This window comes from Acanthochromis polyacanthus, chromosome 1 (genome assembly GCF_021347895.1).
Source record: "Acanthochromis polyacanthus isolate Apoly-LR-REF ecotype Palm Island chromosome 1, KAUST_Apoly_ChrSc, whole genome shotgun sequence".
Lineage (NCBI taxonomy): Eukaryota > Metazoa > Chordata > Actinopteri > Pomacentridae > Acanthochromis > Acanthochromis polyacanthus.
Window position 1 is genome coordinate 27,556,273 of NC_067113.1, and position 27,325 is coordinate 27,583,597.

Consider the following 27,325-nt stretch of genomic DNA (forward strand, 5'->3'; position numbering starts at 1 on the left):
AAACTTAAAAGGAGCGATAGAAGGAAAGAGGTTGCATTCTGGGAAATGTAGGCTCAAGTATTGTTGGAGCTTGGCAGGACACTTTGAGCATCATTTACGACCAACATTACTCTATTTTGTGCCACACTGAATTGCTGAATTATCCCTTTAAATCCGTACAAATCAGTGTTTTCCAGTCTGTTGTGGTGAGGATCATAACTCAGAGCAGCAGCAGTGATAGTAGTAAGTCTGGTGCGCCTTTAACCAGCGTGATGCGCACATGCGTAAAAGTGTAGTAGGTGTCCGCGCATGGCATCTCGGCGCCTCCTGCGCTCTGCCGTCCTCTGCCGCTGGGTCGCTGGTGATGCCGAGCGTAGCGGGGCGCTCGTACATTTCTGCGTGCGGCTACAACCGCAGTTGCCAAGACTGAATGAGACGGAGGGGAAGGAGCTGGAAACGAGATGATGGACGGTCCGAGCGGTTCCTCATCGGCCGGACAGCTGTAACGTCGGCGGAGACGCGCGTGGATTTAATCAAAGGTGAGAGTGCGGCTGTGAATCACGGAGGAAATAAACCCCCCTTAATTCACCCTGTAACACTTATCCTCCCCATCTGATGCTGCTGCTGCCGCCGAGGAGGAGGAGGAGGAGGAGGATGATGATGCTCTAAACGCAACCTGCGTGATTTTCCTCCGGTAAAGGCCAGTTTCTGCTCTCTGCCTCCTCGAAGCACGGTTTGAAAAAGATGCTGGCTTGCTATTGTTTGTTGATGATGAGAGAGGGGGGAAAAAGCACATCACGACACACATTTGCCCATTGCGGAAATAAGGTAAATAGGCAGTTAAATCAGCAATATGGCTGCGTTTGTGTCTCCAGAAGTGATTATTTTTTAAGTGTTGCGGTCGCTCAGTGAGAATTCAAAGGCTCGGAGAAGTGAATGATATCAGCGGAGGGGAGATACTGCAGCAACCGAGTCCTTATGTTGACTCGCCTCAAAGGATGTTGTCATTACCTCGGAGCTGAAGGTGCGGTTACAGTAGAGGGAGAAAAATAGAGAAAATGCACCTTTCCAGGCCTGTAATGATGCCCTGCACAGTCTGACTTGACCACATTGGAATTCTAATGAGTGTTTGTGCGTAAATGTGCCATTAATTCACAGTTTTATCACAGACATCATCACACTGGCTGTGGATTCGTTCTGTCATGAATTATTAAAAACTTGCTTCCTTATCTCACATTTAAAAAAGGAATCAACTTCTGCTTACATGTTCCAGTGCAAAAGAAGAAGAAGAAAGAAAAGCATCCTGTTAGTTGCCTACTCATGAATTTCATATTTACAATAAGCCATTGTGGTGTTTTGCTGACATGTGCCTGTTAGGTCTCCCACTGCATCGCCAATGTTTTCTCCCCAAAGTGCAGCAGTCAAAAAAAAAAAACCAAAAAAAATGTCCAAAAATAGTTTTGCTTGTGCTCCACTTAATATAGAATTGGTAGACTTATTTCCAAAGTGTCTTTTCTCACCCTTTGCGCCCTGAATTTGAACGTTTTGCCCTCATGATTCGCTCCACAGGGCTGCAGTTCTGTTTAACAAATAATAACTGAAGTGGTTTATTGCTGCCTTGAAATGCAGCCATATCTGCTGCTCGTGATATGAGCCGAGGATGAGTCAATCGGGTGCTCAAAAGAGGAGAAAAAACCCCCAGAAAATCAGTCATTTACAATAAATATTCTCTGGTTTCTCAGATGCTTTTCTCTCGCGCATTTTAAGGGGAGTTTGGGTTGTGGAATTACAAAGGTGTCACCTTGAACCGTGGGAAATTATAAGCGCAAAAATGATTATTTGGTATTAGAAATGAGCATTAGGTGCAGCCTTTATGATAAAACCTGTTACTAAGAGCCTCGTCCTTTGTTGGAGCCTGTAATCAGCAATGAAAACCACTAAACACAAGCCAGAGTTGCAGGTTTTTTAACTGGAAAGAGGCAAAAATGTTAAGGATAAGAAGAAAACACCAGATGAGATAAAATAAAATTAATTTATTAAAATATAGTTAGGTGAAGGGCAAAATGGAAGTCAAATTCCATAAAAAATAGAATTAGAAAATAATAAAAACACTGTCCTAAGTAACATATGCAATGAGGAAACAGCCAACGATAAATAAAATAAAATAATAAATAGATAAAATATAAATAAATAGGCGAAAAGCAAAATAGAAGAAGAAAATCATCAAAATATAAAAAGACAATAATAATAATAAATAAACTCATAAATGATTTGTTGAATAGACTAAAATATGTAATTAAGGCAGTAAATAAAAAATAAATCAATAAATTAGTTTGAGTAGGAATACTGATCAGATATAAATATAATATTAATATTCAAATGCCTGACTAAAAAAGGGAGGTTTTGAGTTTGTCTTTAAAAACATCATGCAAAAATTTTTGATAAACATAGCATAAAGTTTTAAATTGAGAAGGCCTGAGCAGTTTATTTGAAAAAGTAGCATAAATGAAACATAGAATCAGTAGAAACTTGAATCCACAACACCTAAATGTTAGAAATCTGTGTCTGAAAAGAAGAAAGGATGTTAAATCTTCTTAATTTGTGTTATCCAAGTGTTGTGGAATGTGGATGTTGACACGTAACAGTAGAGCTCAGTGTGAGGAGAGACTCTCTATAGGGCTTATAAGGGAAATAAAGGTACATTATACGTAGAGATGGAGAGTTAGACTCCTTCCTGGGCCTTGTTTGGTCACGCTCTGCTGCTTTGCTCATCTCCTGGTCAGTGAACGCATCCTCCATGCCATCCAGACATGTTCGGGGAGGCGCTCGGACGGTCCAGAGTTTCCTCCCAGCACTCGTCACTCATTGGCCGGCCCGTAATGCGCCTCTGCGTCCGTCATCATTACGCGGCTCCTTTCGGTGTCATTAAACCCACAAGGATGCAAGTGGCTGCTGAGCGCGATGTCATGGAGAATTACCATTCGCACAGAGCACAGGCGCTGGAGAGCTAACCCATCCAGAGCTTACTGATATACATCTCTGCAGGAGGAGGAGGAAGGAAAGAAAGAAAGAAAAGGGGCAGAAAAGCACAAATTGAGAGTTAATGAAGTCTTTGAAGGAGCCAGAGAGAGGAGAGGTGTTAATTACTCATTTAAAAGTCGACTACAAGCAGCTTATCTGTGTGGAAAGACGCCCTCGCTAACAGTTTTCAATGTCTCTTTTTCTTTGCAGGGTTCAGGGCTTCACTTTGTTTGACATTCAGGCAGCGGCAGGTAAGCACTTTGGAAATCCTCGATTCTGTGCCAACAATTTCACGTATAATGAGAATTAAGTGTCTTATTGAATGCAAAATTCAAATTGAACAAGCTTCACACCGGCTGAATGCACCTGTTTCAAGTTAAAATGATGCCGTTTGAGGAAAACAACTAACTTGTGGCGCAGCGTTCAAAGCCCCGAGGACACGTTTTTGAAGCAAAAATGAATAAAGGAAGGAAACCTGTAGCGTTTCAAAGAGGATTTTTCTTTCTAAAGTATGACTTAGAGCAAAAACAGGCTTTTTGAAGAGGCACAACGGTGTTCAACAGATGTGGATTCTTCGGTATGAAAGAGATGAGGTGTCTGCATCGTTACTACTAATTGTTTATGATTAGTAAACAACATTACAAAAACAGATTTTCTTTTTTTTTTCTCTGCAGTTCATTTTACTGAATACATCTTGTCAGTATGTTTTAAAGGAATAGCTGCAGGCTTTTTTTTTTTACAGGAATATTATTAAATGCATCGGCTAGGTGCAGATACCAGGAAGTTACTGCACATATTCCGCCTTAAGTCCGCCACCGGTCATATTTGCAGTTTGTTTATTTGTGCAGATTAAATAAAGAATAAATAATATGTTAATAATGAGAGCTTTGGAGGTCACAGAGCTGGTTGTTTCCATTGTTTTCGGTCCTCAGCTGCTGGCCGTAGCTTCATACTAAGACATGAGAAAAAGCTTATTTGCTCTTATATTTATATGCAAGAAGTGAATAAGGTCATTTCCCATAATGTTGAGCTATTGCTTTGACCTTAATTATAAAGAAACAGCATTATTTATTTTGTTTGTGACCAGTTCAGTCTGATTATTACTCTAGACTTTTAACCCATTGAACACCGAGCAGGTTGAGGGCCTTGTATTTGCTCCCATCATATTTTTACTTGCTGTGGGCTCGCTTTTCACTGCGAAATAAAATCCTGCATCTCTATGGAAACAGCGCAATCATAGCTAGAAGTAGAGAAGACTCAAACACGTCTTTTGAGCAGAAAAATGCAGATATAACACCATAAATTCTATAAAAAAGACTGAAAGTTGAATTTCTTTGAGTGTTTATCTGACAAAAATTGAAAAACCTGGAATCATGTCCAGACATATTCATTTTTTATTCTTTTGTTTGTTTTTACTCTTTATACATGTGTAGAGACTTTACTACTTGTCTCCTATCCACTATGTTTAAACACATCCTGCAGTTCATCCTACGGCGCCCAAAAAGTCCACGAATTTTTGTCACATGACTCTTAGTTGCAACTGACTCATTCATAGTTTTTCTGTTGCATTGAAGAGCACAGAGTCTTTAGTTTTTAACCAAACCTAGTCATTGCATTTTTTTTTTTTTTTAGCGATTTCTTGAAAACAAGACATGCAGAATGAAGCGAGTTTGATGAAATATCAGGATTTTAAGCTGAGATTTGGATCATTTTTGCAGCAGAACGGAACAGCGCAGTGGATGAGTAGTTCAAGGAGCTTCATAAAGTTGAAAATCTGACCATTCTATTGTTTTTACCTCTGATAAACGGTGTTTTTTTTTAAAGCTAAGCTGCCTTTCAAACCAAATGACAGGTTTTTGCCATTCAGAGGGTTCAATTTATGTAATTTCACAGCTGCATCATTTCACAAAGGAATCAGCTAGTGCGATGACTAACTCAGTCCTTGATTCACGGTGTGAATTATCAAGACAAAAGAACATTCTATATGTTTTGGTGCACTCTTATTCAAGAGTTCATGTTGCTGTTTCATTCATTTATTCCAACCATGGAACAGATCACTGACTGTGTGTCCTCCGTTGATAAAATGAACACCAGGCTCTGTTTTGTTTTGCTGTGTCCACAAAAATCATATATGTATCTATTATATCTCTGTTTCCTTCAGTTGCATGCGTGATATGTGCTGAATGTGAATCCGTCCGGCTGGTCTCTTATCTGAATAACTTTGGACAATGGAGGGAGCTGTGTGTTGCATTTATGAGCATGCTGCTGTCTGAGGAGTGAGCGCTGCATGCTCTGCTGTTTGATGTGCCACAGAATGATCGAGGAAGGCAGCAAACGAGGCAAGGCCATGGTGGAGAAGAGACAGCTCTTCATGGAAATGAGTGAGTGGAGTCCAAATCTCTTTTTCACTATCTACAATCAGCGCGTGTGATTCTTTGACTGGCTGGAAGTTGCACAGGAGATGCGTGGTCCCTCACACGTATGATTCCTCCCACACGAAGGCAGTTTGGAAAGCGTTTGATTTCATTGAACTGCTATCTGCGAGAGTTTTGTAGTAGATTTGTCAAATATACATGCCTGATTTTTCTGGGTTTGTCTTGCAGGAGCTCAGAACTTTGACGTTATCAGACTGTCGACTTACAGGACTGCCTGCAAGCTCCGGTTTGTGCAGAAGAGATGCAACCGTGAGTAGATTCCTGAAGGCTTTCTCATCTTTTTTTTTAGCCGCTGTGACACGGTGGAACCAGCAGAATCATTTGTTTAAACACGAATACGGACATGATTGATCACGCTCCGTCTGTTTCGCCCCCTCCGCAGTTCATTTGGTGGATGTCTGGAACATGATCGAAGCCTTTCGTGACAACGGGCTCAACACGCTGGACCACAACGCTGAGATCAATGTCTCGCGGCTGGAGACTATTCTGTCTTCCATCTACTACCAGCTCAACAAGCGGCTGCCCACCACCCACCAGATCAACGTGGAGCAGTCCATCGGGCTGCTGCTCAACTTCATGGTGGCCACATATGACAGGTAGGAGACAGGTGAACACAGACGAACAGATTCCCAAAACCCCTCTGCTTTCTGTTTTCTGGGTAAAACTCATAGCAAACACAGATGATAACACACAGTTGGAGTGCATCCGAGTATTTAGCAGTGAGTCTGAAAGTCTGAAAAAAAACATTTTGTGTGAATTTAAAGATTTTTCTGCCCACTAATTATAGTATTTTAACTGCTAGTCAACAAACAAATGTAACCCAGCTCAATTCAGGTATTAATTGTCCCCTACAAAGAAATTAAAACAACAAAAAAACAACAACAAAAGAGTAAAAAGTGTTAATGGCATACACTTCATCAAAAATCAATACATCAGTCAGACTTTATTTACAGAGCACTTCTCATCCAAATGAACTGTAACACAAACTGCTTTACAGATGAAAGAAATAAAAATGCGATACAACTACAACCCGAAAACCTCCCAACATAATCTTAAAAATTAAGGAACAAATTTTTAAAAAATTGTTAAATAAAATAGATGTTATTAAAATATAGACAAATAGTTGAAGGGCAAAATAGAAGTGTAAAAACAAAATATAACAAAACGATAAAAATACAGCTGTAAATGATGCATTAAATCGACTAAAATATGTAAATAAGAGAAGAAATGAAGAAATCAATAAATGAAATTAGTTCTAAGAAAAGTAATAAATAAATAACTTCCATCAAATCAATCAAAAGCCCAGCTGAAAAGGTTGGTCTTTAAAAATATCATTCCAAAGCTTCGTAAAAATGTGACTATACATAGCATAAAGTTTTAGGATGTGTAGACCAGTTTGGCTTATTTGAAAAAAGTGCATCAATTCAACATGAAATCAATAAAACTTGAATCCACAGCACTAAATTTAGGAAATCTGTGTCTGACAAGGAGAAAGAACGTCAAATCTGTGTCATATTTTGTCCAATCTGTTGTTTTCTGCGTGTAAATGTGAACGTTAACAAGCGATGCATTTACTTAAAGGTGCAGAGAATCATATTAGGCCTTTTTTTTAACTGCATATAGATTAGGATGCTTATCAACCGTGACCTTTTTCTGTTGTTTATTTACATCCAGCATGCTGTCTTACTCCAGAAATACACATCAGCACAGTGGAAAGAGAGTAGATAAAGTATTAGAGGCCTTGAGGGTGTATTTTTAACTTCTGTCAGCACCAAAATCGGGATTTTAGAGATATTGAGGTCATGAGTCAAAATCCACCCCAAGACACCAATAAGACTCTCTGAGATTGTTTCATTATCATGTGGATTGTTCATACTTTATGTGCTGAGTTTTATTTAACAGACAAGCTCAAGATACTGCACTCAACTAGCAAACTAAAATATTAATCCATTTATTATGCAAAAAATATGTCTATTATTACCCCTGTGTGAGGATTCGCTGCTCCTCTTTAGCTTATCTTTGGGTTTTGAACAAAATGAGACTTCCTCCCTTTGAAATTTGAATAAAATTAATTTCACAGAGCAGTTTTCTTTATGATATAAGCTGCAGTAGAGTTTAATTATTATTGTCATACACTCACCCGCCACTTTTATTATTCGAATTTGTGTTATTATTATAGTGAGTGATGTAGTGGTGGTGTGCTGGACTGCATTACATCTAAACATGCTGCTAATTAGATTCAGAATCAGAAATATTTTATTGATCCCTGAGGGGAAATTGCTTACATTACAGTTGCTCCCATTTAAAAAAAAACTACGAATAAAGATAAACATAAATAGAAAAATATGACCTAAAATATAAACATAAGTAGAAAAAGCGTAAGCAAAAAAAAAGAAAATATGCATTGTACTAAGAAAGTAAAATACTCTGAATATGGGTTCCAATATTTTATTTTAAAATAAAAAAACAATATAAAAGTATATATAAATAAATAAATAATATTATTTTAACACAAAAATATTTTGAGATTTTTAAAATAATATTTTGTCCACCTCATTATTCGGAAGACTTTCACCCAATAATAAATAGAAAGTAGAATATTCACCTCTTTGAAAATGGCAACAAATACTGAAAATACTGAAGCATCTAACAAATCGAATTCATGTCAGAACTGTTCAATTGGACTGCATTAGATTTCACAATAAAAGCACCTAGTAAAGTGTTAAATAAAGTACAAAGTGTATATTTTATAATGGCAGGTTTATAATTTTTTTTTTAAAAGAAATTACAGACACATAAAATACAGTGTTAGCATTGTGTTCACCAAAATAAAAGCCCTGTCATCCTAAAAACACACTGGAATGAGCCCAGAAAAGGAGAATCAATGTCGAACTGTGCAAATATATCCAGAAAGGCTAAAAAAAGGCTGCTGTGTAAAATAAGCACCCATCAGCTGGCCGTGTTTTACTGTATCTCCCTGCTCTTAATGCCTCCTCTGTGCTCCAGGGCCCCAGACTGCCGTTGCATCCCGGAGCAGAGAGCTTTATTATTGACCGTAAAGCTCTCTCTCATTATTGTACCTTGTGCGCTCAAATTGATTGGCTGCTTGCCCTCTCCATTCATGGGCCTCATTCAATTGGTTTACTTTTATCTGCGAGGCCATTCTGGTCCCGCTCCCTCATTATTCATGCCGCCGTATCTCTGGGAAACTTTGTAGGAAATGACTGAGTCGCAATCACAGGAAGCGGTTTCGCTATCTGTCCCTCAGGTCCAAACTGAATTAGGCAGGAGAGCTTTCATGCACTCTGCTACCTCTGCTCGGAAGCAGCGGCTAAATGAATCTGAAATGAAGCAGCTGCTCTCGTCTTGGCGAGCTGAAAAGATTTTTAAGAAAAATGGCGGCCTAATAAAGCAGCCGAATAATGACGGCGTATATCCATGTTCATCTGTGATTTGAGGGTTAGTTAGTGATTTTTAATGCACTAATTAATGCAACACTGATATGTTTCACTGCTGTTATGTTTATTATAATACTGTTTCTCTTAGATTGTTAATTTCACCAGAATTCTTACCTTAAAACAGTAAAATTAAACATTTACTTGATTTTTTTTGTATTTAAATGGTCCTAAACTTGTAATACTTCGGTAAAACATGACAATAATGGAAGAATGTAATAAATTAGAACACAGTTTGTTAATATTAGCTCAAAACGCCGAGGTAGTGTTCACTTGTTGTCATAGTCATAATGATGCCTTGTCGCTATCACTACAGAAATCCTTTACAAATCCGTGGATCCAGACTATAAGCACAATCACTGCCAAAATTTAGTCACTTCGTCCTTCGTCATCTCTGACTTTCCCTGAAAATTTCATCCAGATCCATTCATCCGTTTTTGAGTAATGTTGCGCACAGACAAACAGATTCACAGAAGGACAAATGTACGCTGATTGCCACATAACTCCGCCGCGTTCCTTGGCGGAGAAATAAACCAAAATATACATTAGTACTACTTGTAGAAATAACAGTATTGCACACATCATTGGCACTGTATCCTTAAGTATTAACATTACACAGATAATTGTCTAGATTGCACAGATTTGTCCATAAGTAAAATAATAACAATATAGCACATATTCTAGTATATGTAGAAAAAAATAGATATTCACCAGTTAAAGTAGTCTTCATGTACAAACTGTAGCACTGAGTAACAAGAAAAGCGCTCAGAGAGCACAGTAGTCTGCCAAAGCTGCTCAGTCATATTATTTCTGACAGAAAAGCCCCGATAAATCCGGAGTGGTGGATTTGTAGTAGGATCACAATCATGTGGTCGTTAGCAAGCAGCAGACATAGTGGTCACATAGTTACAGTGCCGCGATCTCGCAGTGATCCAGAAATCTTTAACAAATCCGTGGATCCAGACTATAAGCCACATCACTGCCAAAATCTAGTCACTTGGTCATTGTGTCTTTTCTGACCTTCCCTGAAAATGTCATCCAAATCCATTTGTCTGTTTTTGAGTACTGTTGATAAACAAACAGACAGACAAACGCACACCAATCGTCACATAACTCCACCGCGTTGCTTGGTGGAGTAAATATAAGAATTTTATTTCCTCATTATCTGTATATTTTAATTGTTAGCATTTGACACTTTATGCTGCATTTTTTCAATTCAGTGCATTTTTATTCATTGTATTTTTTACACGTTGTGCTGCATGTTGTATCGTAGTATATTTTCCAATATATTTATATTTATATTTTCAGTTACTGTCACTTTACTCTTTGTTCTTGCTACTTTAACAACAGAAATCTCCCTTGGGATTAATAAAGTCATTCTCTTCTCTTCTCTTCTATTTACAGTGTAAAGAGCAAAAAACACTGCATGTTTTTTAATTTTTTTGTAAAAAATTAAGACTAAAATATGCTATTTTTGAATAAATTTTAAAGTTGTCTTGATTTATATAAATCATCTTGCGACCCCATTCAGTGCCTCGACCCACAGTTTGAGAACCACTGCTTTGCTGTATTGTTAAAATGTCCCCTCTCTTTCCATTTGCAGTGAAAGTCATGGGAAGCTGACCGTTTTCTCCATGAAAGCCATGCTGGCGACGATGTGTGGAGGCAAAATTGTGGACAAACTACGCTGTAAGCTCAGTTTTCATTTAGACTACACTGCATTTTCCTCCTGTGTACGCTGCTCTGTTTTCTCCACTTCATGCAGTTGCTCAAATCAAACACACGGGGGCGCTGTTGGAGCATATATACAATATTCAGTCCCTTTAAATGTACATGTGTTAACTCTCTGCTAAGCCCAGGCTCTGAGGATCAATAGTTTCCATTCATGTAAATGTCAGAAGCCAGTTTGCGCCCCGTTTTGGCTGAGAATAAAGCTTTGACATTTCGCCGTCTCTCAGATATTTTCTCGCAGATCTCAGACTCAAGCGGAGCCATGGTGTTTGCTAAGTTCGACCAGTTTCTCCGGGAGGTGCTGAAGCTCCCCACGGCTGTGTTCGAGGGCCCCTCATTCGGATACACGGAGCATTCGGTTCGGACGTGCTTCCCCCAGCAGGTAGGAACTGGACGCTGAACCACACACCTTCATCTGCTCTCTGGAGGAAGCCTGACTTACACTTGATGCTGAATTCCTGTGTGTTTGTATCCAGAAGAAGATCATGCTGAACACGTTTTTGGATGTGTTGATGGCAGATCCTCCCCCGCAGTGTCTCGTATGGCTGCCACTCATGCACCGACTTGCTAATGTTGAAAATGGTGAGTTTTTGAAGTTTGGGAGTCAAATTTGCTGCTATGTCTAGAGTTGTTTGGGAAAGAAAAGCCCAGCTCTTCATGCACTTTTTTCTGATTTCTCATATCGTATGACAGTATGAGCTCAAAGATTTCCATCGACAGTCACACACCAGACGTCTTTCTACAATCAGACTGTGGAAGTAGTGCAAAAAACAGATGCATTCTTCTTAGCTTTTAGAGCTTTGTTTATTTGTTGTTTTCTCAATTTAGCCTTCAAATGCATCAGCAGTTCAGCTACAGAACCTGTTTCCACACATATCCAAAGACAACTTGAACCCCAGTAAATGGAAACCGTAAAATCCCACATTCCAGATCAGGTTTCTCTTTAAAGAGTAGTCAACTCTGGAACTCAGCACCAACTTAAATCAGGTTATTTACAGATGGAAAATGTTTCACAACAAAGTTTAAGTGCTGCCAAAAGACTATTTTTAGCTAAATGTAGTTGTTATTTTCTCTCATATGCAGCACAAGTAATGTATTTTGTTGTTTATATTATCATTTATTATTTAATTGTACTGTGTATTGACAAGATCTGAAAATAAACTCTCCGTATTAGAATTATGATGCATTTCCCCTGTAAAATAGAAATAAATGCGATTAATGTGAAAATTGGATATTACGACGAAATAGGTTTGCAAAATAGACTCACAAGCCGATCCTCAGTAGATTTTCTGTCGCAATAACCAGCAAACTACCAGGGAACAGGCACATATTTAACACCACATGCTGGAACAGTTAACATGCAAACAGAGAGCTTAAATATGTCGCTGAAAAATCCATGAATGTTGACTGATTAGGATGCATATCCACAGTTTTAAAGTCAAGAAATAATGGGAAAGATGCAGAAAAAAATCATCTTTAAATAAAACAATAGATAAATCCTCAGCCTCTACAAGTAGAACTTTGCCAAACTGACGATCAAAATCTATATAAATATACTGGCTAAATCTAAACAATGACAATTATTTGGTATTATAGTGAAAACTAGTAAAACGGTATTGACTTTTATACATCAAATAGTGTTATAATATCATTTAGAAATCATTTAGAATGAAGTAAAGGGGCTGCAGAGAGTAGTTAAAGAAGTATTTTTGATTTTTTCCTTGAGATAATACCAATACAACGTCAAAAGTAAAAGGACAAGCTCTAAAACATCCCCTTTGACTGATACATTATTATATGTAACATTGCTCATACTGATAGATTCGTGTGTAAATAGCATTTCACCATTTTGGCTCTTCAACTAGGAGCCACTTTCATTTACTTTATGGGCAATTTAGGGATTCTGTGATGATGTATGAGGTCGGAAAGAATAAAATGTTTTGGAATAAAATGTAGTAATGTTTTGGATTCTTTGTTGATCATTTAATTTTTGGTGGAATATGTTAGATTTTTTAAATACTTTGAACTTGAAACAGTGTTAAAATAGGAAATGTGTCTTTTGTGGAGCTGTAGACGACTCATAGATGGCCGTAGGACGCTGCTTTAAAAACCGAGCCAAAACATTTCTGAAATGCTGGTTAAATCGCCAACTGAGTGCTGTATTTTATGAGTTTGTGTAGTCCCTTTTCTGTAAAGTAACAACTAAATCTGTCAAATAAATGTGATTGAGTATGAAGAACATAATTTCCCTCTAAAATGCAGTGGAGAAAGTGTAAAGAAACATAAAATGAATATTCAAAGTGGAAGCATCTCGATATGTTATTTCATTCGTGAGTAATTTCACTTATTTATAGGTTGGCTGCCTCACAGAGTTTTTAGTTTGTGACCCTGACAGCAGAGACGTCACTGCTCTGACAGAAAATCCTCTTTGTTGTTGTGTTTGGACTCTCAGTCTTCCATCCGGTGGAATGTTCTTATTGCCGGAGTGAGAGCATGATGGGTTTCCGGTATCGGTGCCAACAGTGCCATGGCTACCAGCTCTGTCAAAGCTGCTTCTGGCGTGGCCATGCCAATGGTCCCCATAGCAACCAGCACCAGATGAAGGAGCACTCGTCCTGGGTAAGAAAAGAGCTCTGAATCTCTCTCATTTTTACATTATGCTGTCGCCTTTTCTATACAGAGTCAGTATCTCTCTGAGAGCGTGGAGAGATTTTACAACATAGCACAGCGTCTCCTTGCATTTCATAGTAATCCAGGAGGGATTTTATGGGCTTTTTACTCGTTTTGGCAAATGAAATTGTATTGATTGAATTTGCTGTGTTGCCGCATCCCCCCCCCCCGAAGCTCAATCAGTGTGTTATAAATTGAAACAAGGGGAGTCACAGGCGCCGGATCCCAAATCCATTTCCCATCCCACTCGGATTTCTGCTCAGAGAAGAATGACTGTCGGTAGCTGCAGGACTGGAATGACATGCCTTACCGCATGAAACAGCGTCTCTAATATGACAAAAACATTTATGAGGTTTATCACATAGGTGGATGAATGTGTCCTGGATGTCGTCCTGTTTTCGTGGTGAATTCGTATAATTCTCCATCACATCTGTGACATTTTCTGCCGCACGCCGTTTGGTTTGCAAAACCTCCTGTAATGTTTGTTTTTTGGCATTTGGCAGTTTTTCCTTTTCCCTCCATCCTGATTAGTTCTCAGTATTACTGGCAGCCATCCTTGTTGGGACAGAAAAAAAAAAGGCTGCTTATTTAGGAGTCCAGTGTTGTGTCCCTCCCTGTCTGTTACAAGTGCAGAATATGTAGGTTTTCACTGTTTTTATCATGTTACATCTCAATACAAGCAAAATCAGTGTGCTTTTATTAAAATACATGGACTAAAGTCACCATAATACCCATAATATTCTCCAAAATTCCCCCACAATAATGAAAAATGTTGCATTTATAGCATGTACTTTACTTTTTGGTGGAAAAACAACAGTGCAGTGTTTTATTTTAGCTCCAGACAAAGTGCTTCAGCTTGGAATTTCACATTTCTAAATCTTTCTTCTCAATATGTTGCACTAAAGACAAGCAACACAAACAGAAATATGAGCGAGTGACATGTAATAATATAGAAGTTAAGGCAAAGCTAACTAATATTTGACAGTTTCTCTCAAAACGGGCATTTGCTGTCGTCATACAAACACATTTATGACCTAAATGTAATCAGAAATCTCAAGTTCTTCCTGTTTTGAAATGGAAAACAGAAGGAACCCAAACACTGGATCACTGCATCTCCTGCAGACCGTGCTGGTATCTCTGATGCAACATACAGCTAATGCAATATTACATCAACGTCTCTGCATGTCAGTCTTATCTGATGCAATCTGTGAAACTGTTGCCGTGTACTTAAGTTATTCGGACAGTTGCAAGTTCAAGGGGTGATGTACTGCTTTAAAATCTCAGTTTACCTGTTCCTATGTTGTGACTAATATCTGTCTTTAAGTAGAGGCTTAAGCCTTCAGGCACAAAATCAGAAAATATTTTTTCTGAACCTTAATATTCAATTAAGTTGAGTAAATTTACACATCCAATAATATTGTTAGGTCTAAGCTTTAATATTTAAACTTGTTGTTTCTCTGTTTGGAAGCACTTTGGCTCAGCATATGTTGTTTTAAATGTAATATATAAACAATGGTGACTGCTGTGATTTTACACTTAGAGTTTTCATCAGCACATTTACATCTTTAAATCACTTAACGAAAGTGAGAAAAATGGAAAGAGCAGCTAACGATCAGTTTCGATCTCCACTTAATCCATTGAACCCAAAGCAGTTTCTTGGTGTTTTTTTATTCCTTATACTATGGGCTCATTTTTCACTGCAAAATAAAGTCCTGCAGCTCAACCATGGTGCCAAGGAAAGAGAACTCAAAGACGTCTTCTGTGCAGTGTGACAGTTACATGGGCATGAATCATAAAAAAAATGGAAAAACGAAAGTTGACTTTCTTTGAATATTTTTTACAAAAATGAACAACATTGTTCCAAAACCCACCAGGTGTTACCAATACGAGGACAAATGATGACTCTACATACTTACACTTAAAAGTTTTTTCCAGTCTGGTTTCTACAAACACGTCCTGCAGTTCAGCCAAAAAGACACGGAATTTTTGTCACTCAAATGTTGGCTATAGCTGAATCACGAATATTTTCACAGTTGCGCTGAGAACTGCAGATTTTTTTTATTTTTATTTTTTAGGAATCTGGCTAGGACAGAATATTGACAAATATTTCATGAAATACATAAAGCCTCTTGATGAAATACCACAATTTAAAGTTCAGATTTGGTAAGTTTTTCTATTAGAATAACATTCCTCTGATGATTACTTCAAAGACTTCTGAAAAGTTGAAGATTCTTTTCTTTTGTACAATTTCTGGCTCTGATATATAAAAAATAAAACATCAAAACTGCTAATTGTATTTATAGGGTTCAGAGGATCAAGTTTATCAGCAAAGAATACAAAGTAGACTGCTCGTATTTGTTATTTTTATGACATTACATGTGAAAACCTTGACTAAATTGTGTTTTTCCTTAACGATGGTGTGTGCTGCTTTTATTCCAGCTAAAGCAATTTATCAGTCTAGCATGTCGTGAATGTTTGTACAAACTTGAATGTGTCGAAAATTACTACCACAATCCAAGAACAATACGGTAATGTTTAGATTAAAGGACACTGAAGCTTCAAATATAAAGTTTATCGACACATGCGGTTACAGTAGCAGCCATCAGAAACTATCCATCCATCCATTATCTACACACCGCTTAATCATCATTGGGATCATGGAGCGGCTGGAGTCTATCCCAGCTGACTCAGGGTGAAGGCAGGGAACACCCTGGACAGGTCGCCAGTCCATCACAGTACTACACATAGAGACAAAAAAATACACTCGTATTCACACGTTTGGGCAATTTAGAGTTACCAATTAACCCGAGCATGTTTTTGGAATGTGAGAGAAAGCTGGAGAACCCAGAGAAAGCCTACGCATGCTCCATGGCGAAATATCCTGGGAAAGCCTGGCGAAATTGCTACCCACCAAGCAAATGTGCGGCCCCCATCATAAACTAGAATCAGGCATAATACTGTTATGGGGGAAAGCCGGAGAACCCAAGACTCACAGACAAGTGATTAACTGAAAGAGATTTATTTAACTAGATAACTAAACCAATACATAAATAGAGAACTGAACTGGGGTGAAAGAACCAAACCAAAACTGCTAAAACTCTACAAGCAAACTCTAAGAATACAAAAATGGAAGTCTACAAAACTGAACTGAATTTACAAAACTGAGCTAAAGAGGGGTAGCCTAGCCGCGCTAGACAACCCACGGCAACGAATTTAATTCTCTGCCAGGGTGGGTCTAGTTACACTCCTTAAGGCTCGAGGCTGGATTCTCCTAAAACTGACCGGACGAATCACCATGAAGTGTAGAGTCAGAAGGCGGGCGTAATGAAGTGACGACAGAGGCGCGACGATTCTGACAGAAACAACCGGAAACAACTAGCCTAGTCGTGCTAGACAACCCATGGCAACGAATTTAATTCTCTGCCAGGGTCGACAACAAAAACGACAACAGTCGTTGAGCTCCATTAGCACCGACTCTGAGTAATCTTTCTGTTAACATGTCTGTAATATACTTGAGCTTCACCCATTGACTGTATAAATAAGGCTTCACCGAACTACCGCATCCTAAAACAAAGGACGGCACTGAAGTGTTTCATTGAGAAGAAAGACGTATTTGGACTTACGCCTACGGGATATGGCAAATCCTTAATATACCAGTTGGCTCCGCTGGTTACGAAGCTAATGGGACTTAGCCACAATCTGGCACTCTAGGAACTCTGTCAGCCTATTCGTTGCGCTGATTGGTTGTATACCTACCCAATTGCTGCAGAGTGATTTGATAGACAACCTTTTAGCCTGCCTCCCTCCCTGTCGAGCGTGCCTAGACCCTTGTGTCTTCAGAGCATGGGTCTAGCGCGGCTAGGCTAAAAGAGGGGTACTCGGAATATGGGGGAACTGACAACCGAGGTGGGCAGATGAGTTGATTATTGCAATGTGAGTCACCTGCAGTAATCAGCTGAGTGTAGACAGGTGAGCAGGGAGAGCAAGACACAGGGACGATAGAGACGAGAGGGAGAATGAAGGACAGAAACAGGAGCTGGAGCAGGGATCATGACAAATACTGTCTGCCTGTTTAGATCATACTACAGGTACAGAGTTCTAGTGTATGAGTTGAAAATTTAGAAGTGCCTGAAAATGTACATAAATAATAATAAAAATCTGCAAAATCAATTATTGAAAGCAGCTGAAGCCTATTTTAATAGTGTTGTTAAATTGTCAGTGCCTGTACATTTCTGTAGTCATAACACCATCTACAGTTGTCCAGTGTTGTGAAGCTCATCGGTAATGTTTCCTATTTTTCCTATAAATCCAATGTAATGTATGTTTTGGGAGCTGTAGGAAAGTTTGGATTACAGCAGCTGATTTAGTCCTACTTGAGAGTGCACAAACACCTGCTGATCCTCACTTTCAACCCAGTGAACAAACTCTCAACTCGGTTATGTAGAGGCCTCCTGAAGCAGCTCAAAACTGTTACAAACAGCAGTCGATACAACAGAAAAAGTGACGGATCATCTGTGTGTGCTGCCCACTTTACAGAAGTCTCCGGCCAAAAAGCTGAGCCACGCCATCAGTAAATCTCTGGGCTGCGTCCCGATCGGAGAGCCGCCGCATCCCGTGTTCCCCGAGCAGGCCGAGAGACCGCAGGAACTCACCCACACTGTGTAAGTACCACGCATCGGCGTCATTATCGAGAGGGGAGACGCAGCTGATTTGTTGATTAACGGCCCAGCGAGAGCATGATCTGCACTCTGTTCCCGTCCATGTTTCCATTTCAACACATGACCGATGCTGTGCCATCTCACTAAGATTTCAAAGCCCCTGATTATTTGCTAACGTGGAAATGCTGATATACTACGCAGGTTGCGCAGGTTGCTCACATCACAGTCGTTTCCATCAGTCTGTTTGGCAATGAAACAGGTCATGATGTCATAAATCTCGCATTCCCGACTTTGAGGCTCCTGGAAGTCATTATAGGAAACGCATTATATTCAGCTGCTGTCTTAAACCCTGCACACTCATTTACATTTCACTTGAAAAATAGTACAATTTCCATAATCAATCCCACCGCCGAGATACATCCACGTAGTCGCCGAGGTCACTACAGTTCTTTTTCTCATCGCCGCACTTGAATCTAATAATGTTTCAGATTTTTGGGAAAAAAAGAGAAAGTGATTCATGATTTTCGTTTGTTCGTGGCGTTAACGGGATCACAGGAAATCTCTCAACTTTCTCATTTGAGCTTTCAACATTTCCCAGTGCACATTTCATAACAAAATCCTGCTTCGCATTCCAGTCACGGCCATAAATCTAAGCTGTCTGTATATGCTTTCGCTGCCGGCAAGTGTCAGTGAGTAATTGATGGTGAGCTGCATCACGGGGGAGAAAGTCGCTCAGTAAATGCCAAGAAAATAGACACAACGTAAATACATTCGCATGATTTTTCTGTTTCCCTGCGTGATAGACACCATCATCTCTGAATCGCATCCAGGCTCTGCCCACTGGCAAGAGGATTTCTGTGTTTTTTTTCTGCATTGTGCCCAAACTTATGCATTTAGGATGAAGTTCACATTTGCATAAATTTACAATTCATCACGACGTGGAGAATCAACTGTCGACCCGGATGTTTTCCTCCGACCGAGAGATGAGGCGATTGGATTAAGCCCGCGCCGTATAGGCTGTGTAGCATGAAATTACATCACACAAGTAGATTAATATTGATAAAAATAAAACTTGAGGCTAAAACTAATTTGGAGTACGTCTCTCCACTGCCCCCAGCAAGCAGTAATCCATGTCATTTCTCGCCTTTTCTTTTTTACGATGTTGATAATTTCAGATGATGGTGGCCCTGAGAAAATATTGAGTTCCGTAGTGGAGAATGCAGTCGGGGCTCTTGGGTTTTTTGGATTTTATAGCACAAAAGTGTTTTATTGTAATTACTGAGTATGTTTTACTGTAAAAAGAAAGATTGTTTTGCAGTGGGACCTAAGTACAGTTTATACAAGTGCAGTTTTGAAGAAGTTGTAGTTTGATTTCTTAGATTTTGTGCTACTGTAGATGCAAACATGGCACTTAAACCATAAGAGTTGTGTAATATATAATTTCAGCACCAACACAGATTAAGGCAAATGAACTCGAACACATGATGTTGCAGCTTATGTTGGTGCTTGATAGCCTAGCCGCGCTAGACCCATGCTCTTAAGACACAAGAGTCTAGGAACGCTCGACAGGGAGGGAGGCGGGCTCAAAGGTTGTCTTTCAAATCACTCTGCAGCAATTGGGTAGGTATACAACCAATCAGCGCAACGAATAGGCTGATGTAGTTCCTAGAGCGCCGGATTGTGGCTAAGTCCCATTAGCTTCCCAACCAGCAGAGCCAACTGGTATATTAAGGATTTGCCATATCCCGTCGGCATAAGTCCAAATACGTGTTTCTTCTCAATGAAACACTTCAGTGCCGTCCTTTGTTTATCTTTCAAGTTGAATTTTAGCTTCAAATATTTAAGGGCTGTGGCCAAAGCCGAGTAGAAAGATAACCGTTTATTGTGCGCCGGTTGTTTCTGTCAGAATCGTCGCGCCTCTGTCGTCACTTCATTACGCCCGCCTTCTGACTCTACACTTCATGGTGATTCATCCGGCCAGTTTTAGGAGCATCCAGCCTCGAGCCTTATGGAGGGTAACTAGACCCACCCTGGCAGAGAATTAAATTCGTTGCCGTGGGTTATCTAGCGCGGCTAGGCTAGGTGCTTGATAGAAAAAGAAGGCTTTGTGATGAATCTACAAGGGAACATTGTCTTATAGAACCTAATTTACTCCCATTTTAAGGTTCTTGGATCCAGTTTTTTTCACTTTATTTACATGACACGCAGTTTGTGAACATGCAGGATCCACGTGTGCACAGAAAAAGTGAGCGAGGAACATGTGAGAAACACTGATAAGTATATTTTGTCACCAAAAGTAACGCAACCCCAGTTGTATGGACATATTTCAGCAACAGAAAGCATGATGTCGACCTGAAGTTGTCACTCTGTCAGGGGTGTTTTGCTGTTGTTGCCACTTCTTGATTTAAATCCGCACCGTAAAGCTCTGTATGATGAGTGTAAATCCTGATCTGTATGCCATTCAGAGCAAAGAGACAGTCATTCCAGCTCAAATCATCAAATTTTTAGAACAATTCCTGCTCGACGACCTATGATTTGCCTGAAATTTTAATAGCATAAAATATGGATATAGTTAAATACTTTGCCAGATATTTTTAAACTGCTTGTCAACCCACTTTGAACACATTTGATTTTCTTTGCACATTGAATTTTGAGGCTGTTTGAACAACAATATATCAGTATTAAGTATTCCATGTTTTGTTTTGTATTATTGTGACAGCAGCTAAACACAGCTCTGAGAATATCACCAGTTGACTCAAAGATAGGACTTTTTAGGACTCCTTCAACTCACCAGTAATCAGAGAATATTTGTTCTACTTGCGCCCTTATCCAACTTCCGAATTAATGACATGATGAGAAATAATAGTGAAAATTTTAGATCTTAAACTTCAACAGTTCCAGAGATATTGTCATTCAAACAGCCTCAATTTTCAATGTACTAAACAATGTGCGTCTTGATGATAAGATATAATAAGATTTCAAAGCTTTTTTAAAAAATTTAATTACATTTTTGATTCCAATTCACTCAACTACAAAATCACCCATGTCATCCCAAAAATGAATAATTCTTTCCAAACTGTTATTTAAGTCATCTGACCAAAATTCTGGTACATAATCATATACTGCCCATATGGCAGAAAGCTAAATATCCCAATGTCAATTTTTTCCAGTGTGATGCAGCCAAATTACTGCACTGCAATTATCTGAAAGCTATAGCTGCTGTTCAGAGTAAGACTTTCCATAAGGGTCCACACTTACTGACCACTTCATCAGTTACACATGGCTTGTATTGAGTTGCAGCCCCTTTAGCCTTCAGACTTGCCTTAGGCGTAGATTCAACAAGGTGCTGGGGACTTTCCTCAGAGCTTTTGATCCATATTGACTTTCAGCTGCTACAGAATCCTGGACAACACCTTAATGATGCGAATCTCCCGTTCCTCCGCGTCTGAAAAGTGCTCTGTTGGGTTGATCTCTGGTGGCTGTAGAAGCATTTTCAGTACAGTAAACTTACTGTCATGTTCTAGAAACCAGACTTAAGATGTAGGAGCTTTATGACATTAGTCTGCTGAACATGGCCATTAAATTAGGGCTTATATAACCACAGAAGGTCTTTTAATGGCTACTTTCAGCAGGACCTCATGCCGTCTTTGAGAGGTTTCTGGAGAGCAACAACCCTCAAGAAAGCTGTGGTGTTTAAATGATGCTCTTTTGTTACTAAAGAATCCAAAATGTGCCTAGAAAATATCACTCAAACCATTATACCGTCAACAGCAAACTGAAGTAAGGATGGATCCATGCTTTTATGTTGTCAATGCAAAATTCTGACCCTTCCATCCCAACACCAATCTTCTATTGTTCAGATTCACTGAGCCATTGTAACCTCAGTTTCTTGTTCTTAGCCGACAGAAGTGGCACCTGGACTCGTCTTTTGCTGCTGTAACTCAAGTTTAATGTGCTCAGAGACGTGTTTCTAAATTTTTTTTGGTTGTAATTAGCTGTTGAGTTACTGTGATCAATTTGCCAACTCAACCCAGTCAGGCAATTCTTCCCTTACCTTGTTTGTCCTGTATTTGGACCATTTTCTATAAACCCTAGAGATGTGCGTGTGTGAAAATCCCGGTAGATCAGCAGGAGCACTCAAACCAGCCCTTCAGCCACCAACAACCTCAAGTGTCCAAAGTCACTTATATCACCTTCTTCTGATGCTTCTTTTCAATTGTAGTAGATTCTCTTAATCATATCTACGTGGCTAAATACATTGAGTTTCTCCCATTACATTGACTGATTAGCTGCTTTAAATAGCAACTCAATACAGTAAAGAAGGCCAGTGAGTGTATATTACAGTCTAATGATTAAACTAGTGGTTCCCAGTCATTTCCCCTTTAAACATCTGGTTTAGCATCATTTAAATAACTCTTAGAACCCCAAAAAGTCCAATTTTAGCCAAGCCAAAAACAAGAACGAGCCTTACTATTTATATTATTGCCAAAATGTCCTGCTTCTTTTCCTTATCCGCATCTAATTGCTGTAACATTTAAATTTCCGGTGAGAGATCAATAAAGTTTATCTTACCATATTTTATTAGTCTATCTTATCTTAAAATATAGTCAAATAAAGTTAAAACTAGCGCTATGTAAACAGCTACAACAGTAAAATAGTGTTTGCATAGTTATAATAATGCAGTCCATGAAATTATATAACTTCTTGGGATCAGTTTTTCTGCATAAAAAGTACTTTTTCTAATACTGGCTTTACTTAGAATTCTAGATGGAGTATTTTTACTTGCAACTGAGTGTTTTTAGATGGTTGTTCTGGTATACTAAATGGAGTAAAACCCCTGGATACATGCATCCACCATTGGACATTTGATGCAGCTAGGACTATATAGTATATGTGATTCCTCTAAAATGGAAGTTTTTGGTCATTATTTCCTGGAACTTCCTATGTTCTGCTTTAGGACTTTAATGGACAAAGTGCATTTTCATGCTCTTACAGATGGCATTTCAAGGTTGGTGACTCTGCATGTGCGTGTTCGCTGACTTTTAGGATAATGGATGTGACTGTTGACCCCGTTACTGGTTTCTATGTGTTTCAGCCTCTATTGTTATGTCTGACGCATGGAAGGTATTCACCAAATGTCCCTGCCTCCTTTCCCCGATGGAGGAAAAAAAAATCTATTTTTGGTTGCAGCAGCATTTATGTTTTTATTTGTGTGTGCGGTGATGAAGGAGCGCCTCTCATCAGCCCTGCAATGAAAAGATGTTTTTAAACCTGACAACCCTTCAAAACACGTATTCATCACTGACTGCCATTCTCAATTTTGGTTCAGATTGAATGCTTCCATATTTAACCGTGCCTTGTCTTCAAACTGGCAGACAGATATATTGGCAAATCAACGGGCCTGTGTGTAGGAAAACACACACAGTCGCGGGGGAAAATATACACACTGTTTTTCAGCAGTTTTAGAATATGATGCACAATATGAGGTTACATCTTCTATAATACTTTTCAGGTGACACCATTGTCATAACAGTCTGTTAAATATGGAGCTTCAACAAGCAACTGGTTAGCCTAGCTTAGCATAAAGGCTAAAAATGGAAAACAAGGCAGCCCAGTTCCATCTGAAAATACTAAATCTGCTACTGGCAACTTTGAAGTATTAATTTAAATGTCGTATTCTAACTGTTTAAAGGTGGAGTCTGTGATTCTCAAGAGATATTGTTGGCATTTAGATAGTTAGCATATCTAACCTTGTTAGCAGATGCTAGGCTGTTGCCTTTTACTCTCTGTCTGTGGCCTCATTTCTCAATACATTATAAAATCCTGCACCTCTATGAAAACGAAAAGAACTACAGAGAACTCACAAATGTCACTTGTGCAGAATTACACTTTTATAAAGCCATAAATCCCCAAAAACAAGAAACAAAAAAGTTGAATTGACTTATTTTACATTAACTGAATATAACCTCGAATCAACAAGAACGACATTTTTCCAAGCGACCACAGGTGTAACCAACACTGGAGAAAAACTTTTATCTCTACATACGATAAATATTTTACTAATTATATTTGAATTCATTTCTATACTTGTTTCCCATGTATACACAGCCTGCAGTTCAACCAGATATTTACAGATTTTTCTCATGTGAGAGTTGGTTGCAGTCGAGCCACGAAAACCTTCACAGTTGTGGCCAAAAGTGCAGAATTTTTAGATTTTTCAGAATCTGTTTCAGGGCTCCAGACTGCAACTAAATGGTCGCGTTTTGCGTCCAAAATTTGAGTAAATTTTTCATCTACTCGCGCATGTGCGACCAGTAAATTTGCTTTTTAAATTATTATTGAATATTTTTTGTTACTGACAAACGTCTGCTCCACACTTCCGCCCAGTAGACAGTCATGCGCAAATGAGCTGTTTGCCAACCAATGTTAACTCCAAAAGAAGAAGACAGGAGTCGAACACCGAAGAAGAAGGCGGGCCAATGTGTGTGAGAGCACGGGGCGAATGACGGTGAAGCTCCTGATGTTTCAGAAAGCCTTTAATTACGTTCAGCCTTATTTTGAACACAAATTCACCTTTCTGTCCTTCACTCCTTTCTTGTCCTCATTCCAGCTGCTTCTAATTTCAGACACATCCTTTGCTAGAAAGCAAAAGCATGGAACCGTTTTCTTTCATCTTTATGTGAATTTTCGGACTTTTCGGCAGCGTCTTCGTCATGTCAAGAAAAACCTCGTCTTAGAGAAACATTTCCTGTGCCGCTGGAATGGTTACAAAATAAAAGCCCATAGCATTAAAAATACGCCTTCAAAATAAAAGCCCGGAGAGAATGGTTATTTTAACACTAGCAAAACAAAGGCTTGAAAAAAGTGATGAATTGATCAGCAGACCTTTATAAGAGAAATTTACACGTGATTCTGTATAAATACATAACGTGCGCAAGCATAACACATGCCTGTGTGCAGCACAAGGTCATTTTTATTGAAGTTTTCATCTGCCGGAAATTATACATCAACTGAGCAGCCTTGGTGGAGTACTGCGCTCTCTGAGTGATATTCTTGTTATGTTGTGTCAACTGCTGCACTATAAAATGTGAATTGAAAACATAGTTTCTGCATTTATTGGGCAAGTATTTATCAGTAATACAGTGAAAATGAGAGGAAGTGTGAATATTTACTTTGGAAGTCGATTTTGGTGTGCGCCCCTAAATTTTCTGCTTGCGTTCCTAAAATTTTAAGTTGGGGCCACTGAGCTCCTGGGAAAAAAAGTTAGTCTGAAGCCCTGTGTTAACTGTAAAGAGCTTATTTTTGACAAATTTATTTAAACAAGACATATGGAATGGAGCGAATTTGACAAAATATCAAGATTTTAAGCTTATGTTTGGTTGCCCCCCCCCCAAAAAAAAAAAACAAAAACAAACAAACAAAAAACAGAATGCAGCATGAGACATGTTTAGTGCAAGGAGCATTAGATTTTTTAAAAAAGTTTTTCTTTTAGTATTTCTGGCTCTGACAAATGGTGTAATTTTGGCATTTTTTTTGCTTGAAGACAGCAGGTTTTTGGCTTCATAGTGTTAAAGTCCCTCTTGTTCCTTTTGGCTCCTTCTTATTCCCAACATGCATGTGGAATTATCTACCGAATTTGTCAAAAAAGTGTATTGGGCTCAAATGTCAAACTCCACCTTTAACAATAAATACAAGAAAAAGCAGTGTAAAAACTGCCATTTCTTTTATGCTGGTTCATTTCTTGGCTGTGGCTCAGAGACTCATGAAATTCCTTAGAAGTGGAGATATTGCTTTTAATCCAACATGCCAACTGTAAATCTTCTACACTCTTCTTAGCCTCGAGCAACAAAGTAAGAAGAACTGGCACTAATGGAATAATTCTCATTTGTTAATGGTCAATTTAAAAGAAATTATGACTGAATACAGTAATTATCTGCATACCCTTCCCAGTTCCCCCGTGGGCCACAGAAACCTTCCCCTCAAACTGGATCCCTCAGATAATTAGTCACAGGAAAACTGCCAAGCCTCCAGTTTTACTCCTCACTGTCTTCATTTTTATCACATAAGAAAGAGCGAGAGAAATGCACTGTTGGTATTCTAAAACTAGTGCAGCCAGCTACTTGTCAATCCTGATGAATGTTATCAGCGGAGAGGTGTTATTTCATGTTGTAAACCGGGAGGCATCCATCAGTGGCGTCTCTCAGGTGTGTGTGTGTGGGTGTTTGAGGCTTCTGTGAGTGACTAATAATGGCAGAATCGGGGTAGAGCGTCAGGTTTGATCAAAGCGCCCAAATCGAACGGACATGAGTCTCCCAGTTGTCCAAACACTCGCACCGTCTTCAGACAAAGTGCAGCTATTCTGATACTGTTTTGAAATATTTACTGGCACCCGAAAGTGCAGACTAACAGTGAGCTGATCTGTGAGTTTTTTTTTTCTTCTTCCCTTCCACTCAAACTGTCAACGAGATTCTTGGGGATTTGTGTTTTGCAGGAGTTATAGGTTTGGGGATGCACTGTCTGTCTCGGAAAACTTTAAATCTAGGATACGGCTTCTTACCTTCAGACTTAGCACCGCTTCTGCCGAAAGACTTTAAGCACCAAAATAGACCGGGAGTCGAAAATAGGCATCTTTTTCATTAATGTGGAACACACACTATAGCTTCAAATATCAAATTCTCCGCTCTCTATATAATCCCTGGAAATCCATTAACATTTTAAAACGCCTCGCTCTGTTTTACGCCTTTTCTTTTTTAAATTCTCCGGGTCAATGCAAATTCCATCAGTGTCATTAAAATGGAGAGAACAGCCATGTAATTCACTTTTCTCTGAGCGTGATCCATTGGGTTTTTATGGCCGAGGTACTGAAGGCCTCGCGGAGGGGGGGAACAGGAGCACGGTCGCCAGCAGGAGAAGAGAGGATGCTTTGCGTTCTTATTTTTAGCCGATTGAAGGCAGCCGCGCTTCGTCAGAAATAAGGTGAATGCGTGAGGCGCCGCTAGACTTAATTTCCCCCCCCCTGTAACCCTGCCAGCTGCCATTGTCATTCTCCGCACGCAGGTAACACGAGGCTTAGCGCAATGCAGGCTTTGATCTCTTAGCACCTAAATGTTGTGTCAATTCACTCCCCGTTTGACCTCTGAGGCGCCCGGATGAACGTCTGGACTGTTTGTCCTGAATCAGCATTCGGTGACCCAGAAGGCTGCAGACAGCAGTGTGAAGGATGCTGGAGAAACTGACACTTTAATGCTTTTACATAAGAAGACACCCCCCCACCCCCGTTTTTTTAATTTATATCGCACCCTGCAAGAGTTATATTCTCAAAAAGGCATGCTGATTATTTATGGAATTCTAGCTGTGAAGAAGAGCTTTGACTTAT

General features: G+C 39.3%; 1 protein-coding gene across 7 annotated transcripts in view; it reads left to right on the forward strand.

Annotated features, from left to right (window-relative positions):
• Window positions 1-294: 294 nt before the first annotated feature.
• Window positions 295-27,325, forward strand: part of dtnbb (dystrobrevin, beta b) — a 47,945-nt gene continuing 20,914 nt past the window's right edge. For 2 of the 7 annotated variants that reach the window (XM_022210468.2, XM_022210473.2), the window contains exons 1-10: window positions 296-518; window positions 3,211-3,251; window positions 5,314-5,381; window positions 5,604-5,684; window positions 5,818-6,031; window positions 10,494-10,579; window positions 10,849-11,003; window positions 11,098-11,203; window positions 13,074-13,240; window positions 17,828-17,952. In XM_022210468.2, the coding sequence (XP_022066160.1) occupies window positions 5,315-5,381; window positions 5,604-5,684; window positions 5,818-6,031; window positions 10,494-10,579; window positions 10,849-11,003; window positions 11,098-11,203; window positions 13,074-13,240; window positions 17,828-17,952 (1,001 nt within the window). In that variant the 5' untranslated portion in view covers window positions 296-518; window positions 3,211-3,251; window position 5,314. Of the gene's footprint in view, window positions 519-617; window positions 674-3,210; window positions 3,252-5,313; window positions 5,382-5,603; window positions 5,685-5,817; window positions 6,032-10,493; window positions 10,580-10,848; window positions 11,004-11,097; window positions 11,204-13,073; window positions 13,241-17,827; window positions 17,953-27,325 lie in introns of all 7 variants that reach the window. The other 5 variants (XM_022210474.2, XM_022210475.2, XM_022210469.2 and 2 more) reach the window with 4 other exon arrangements.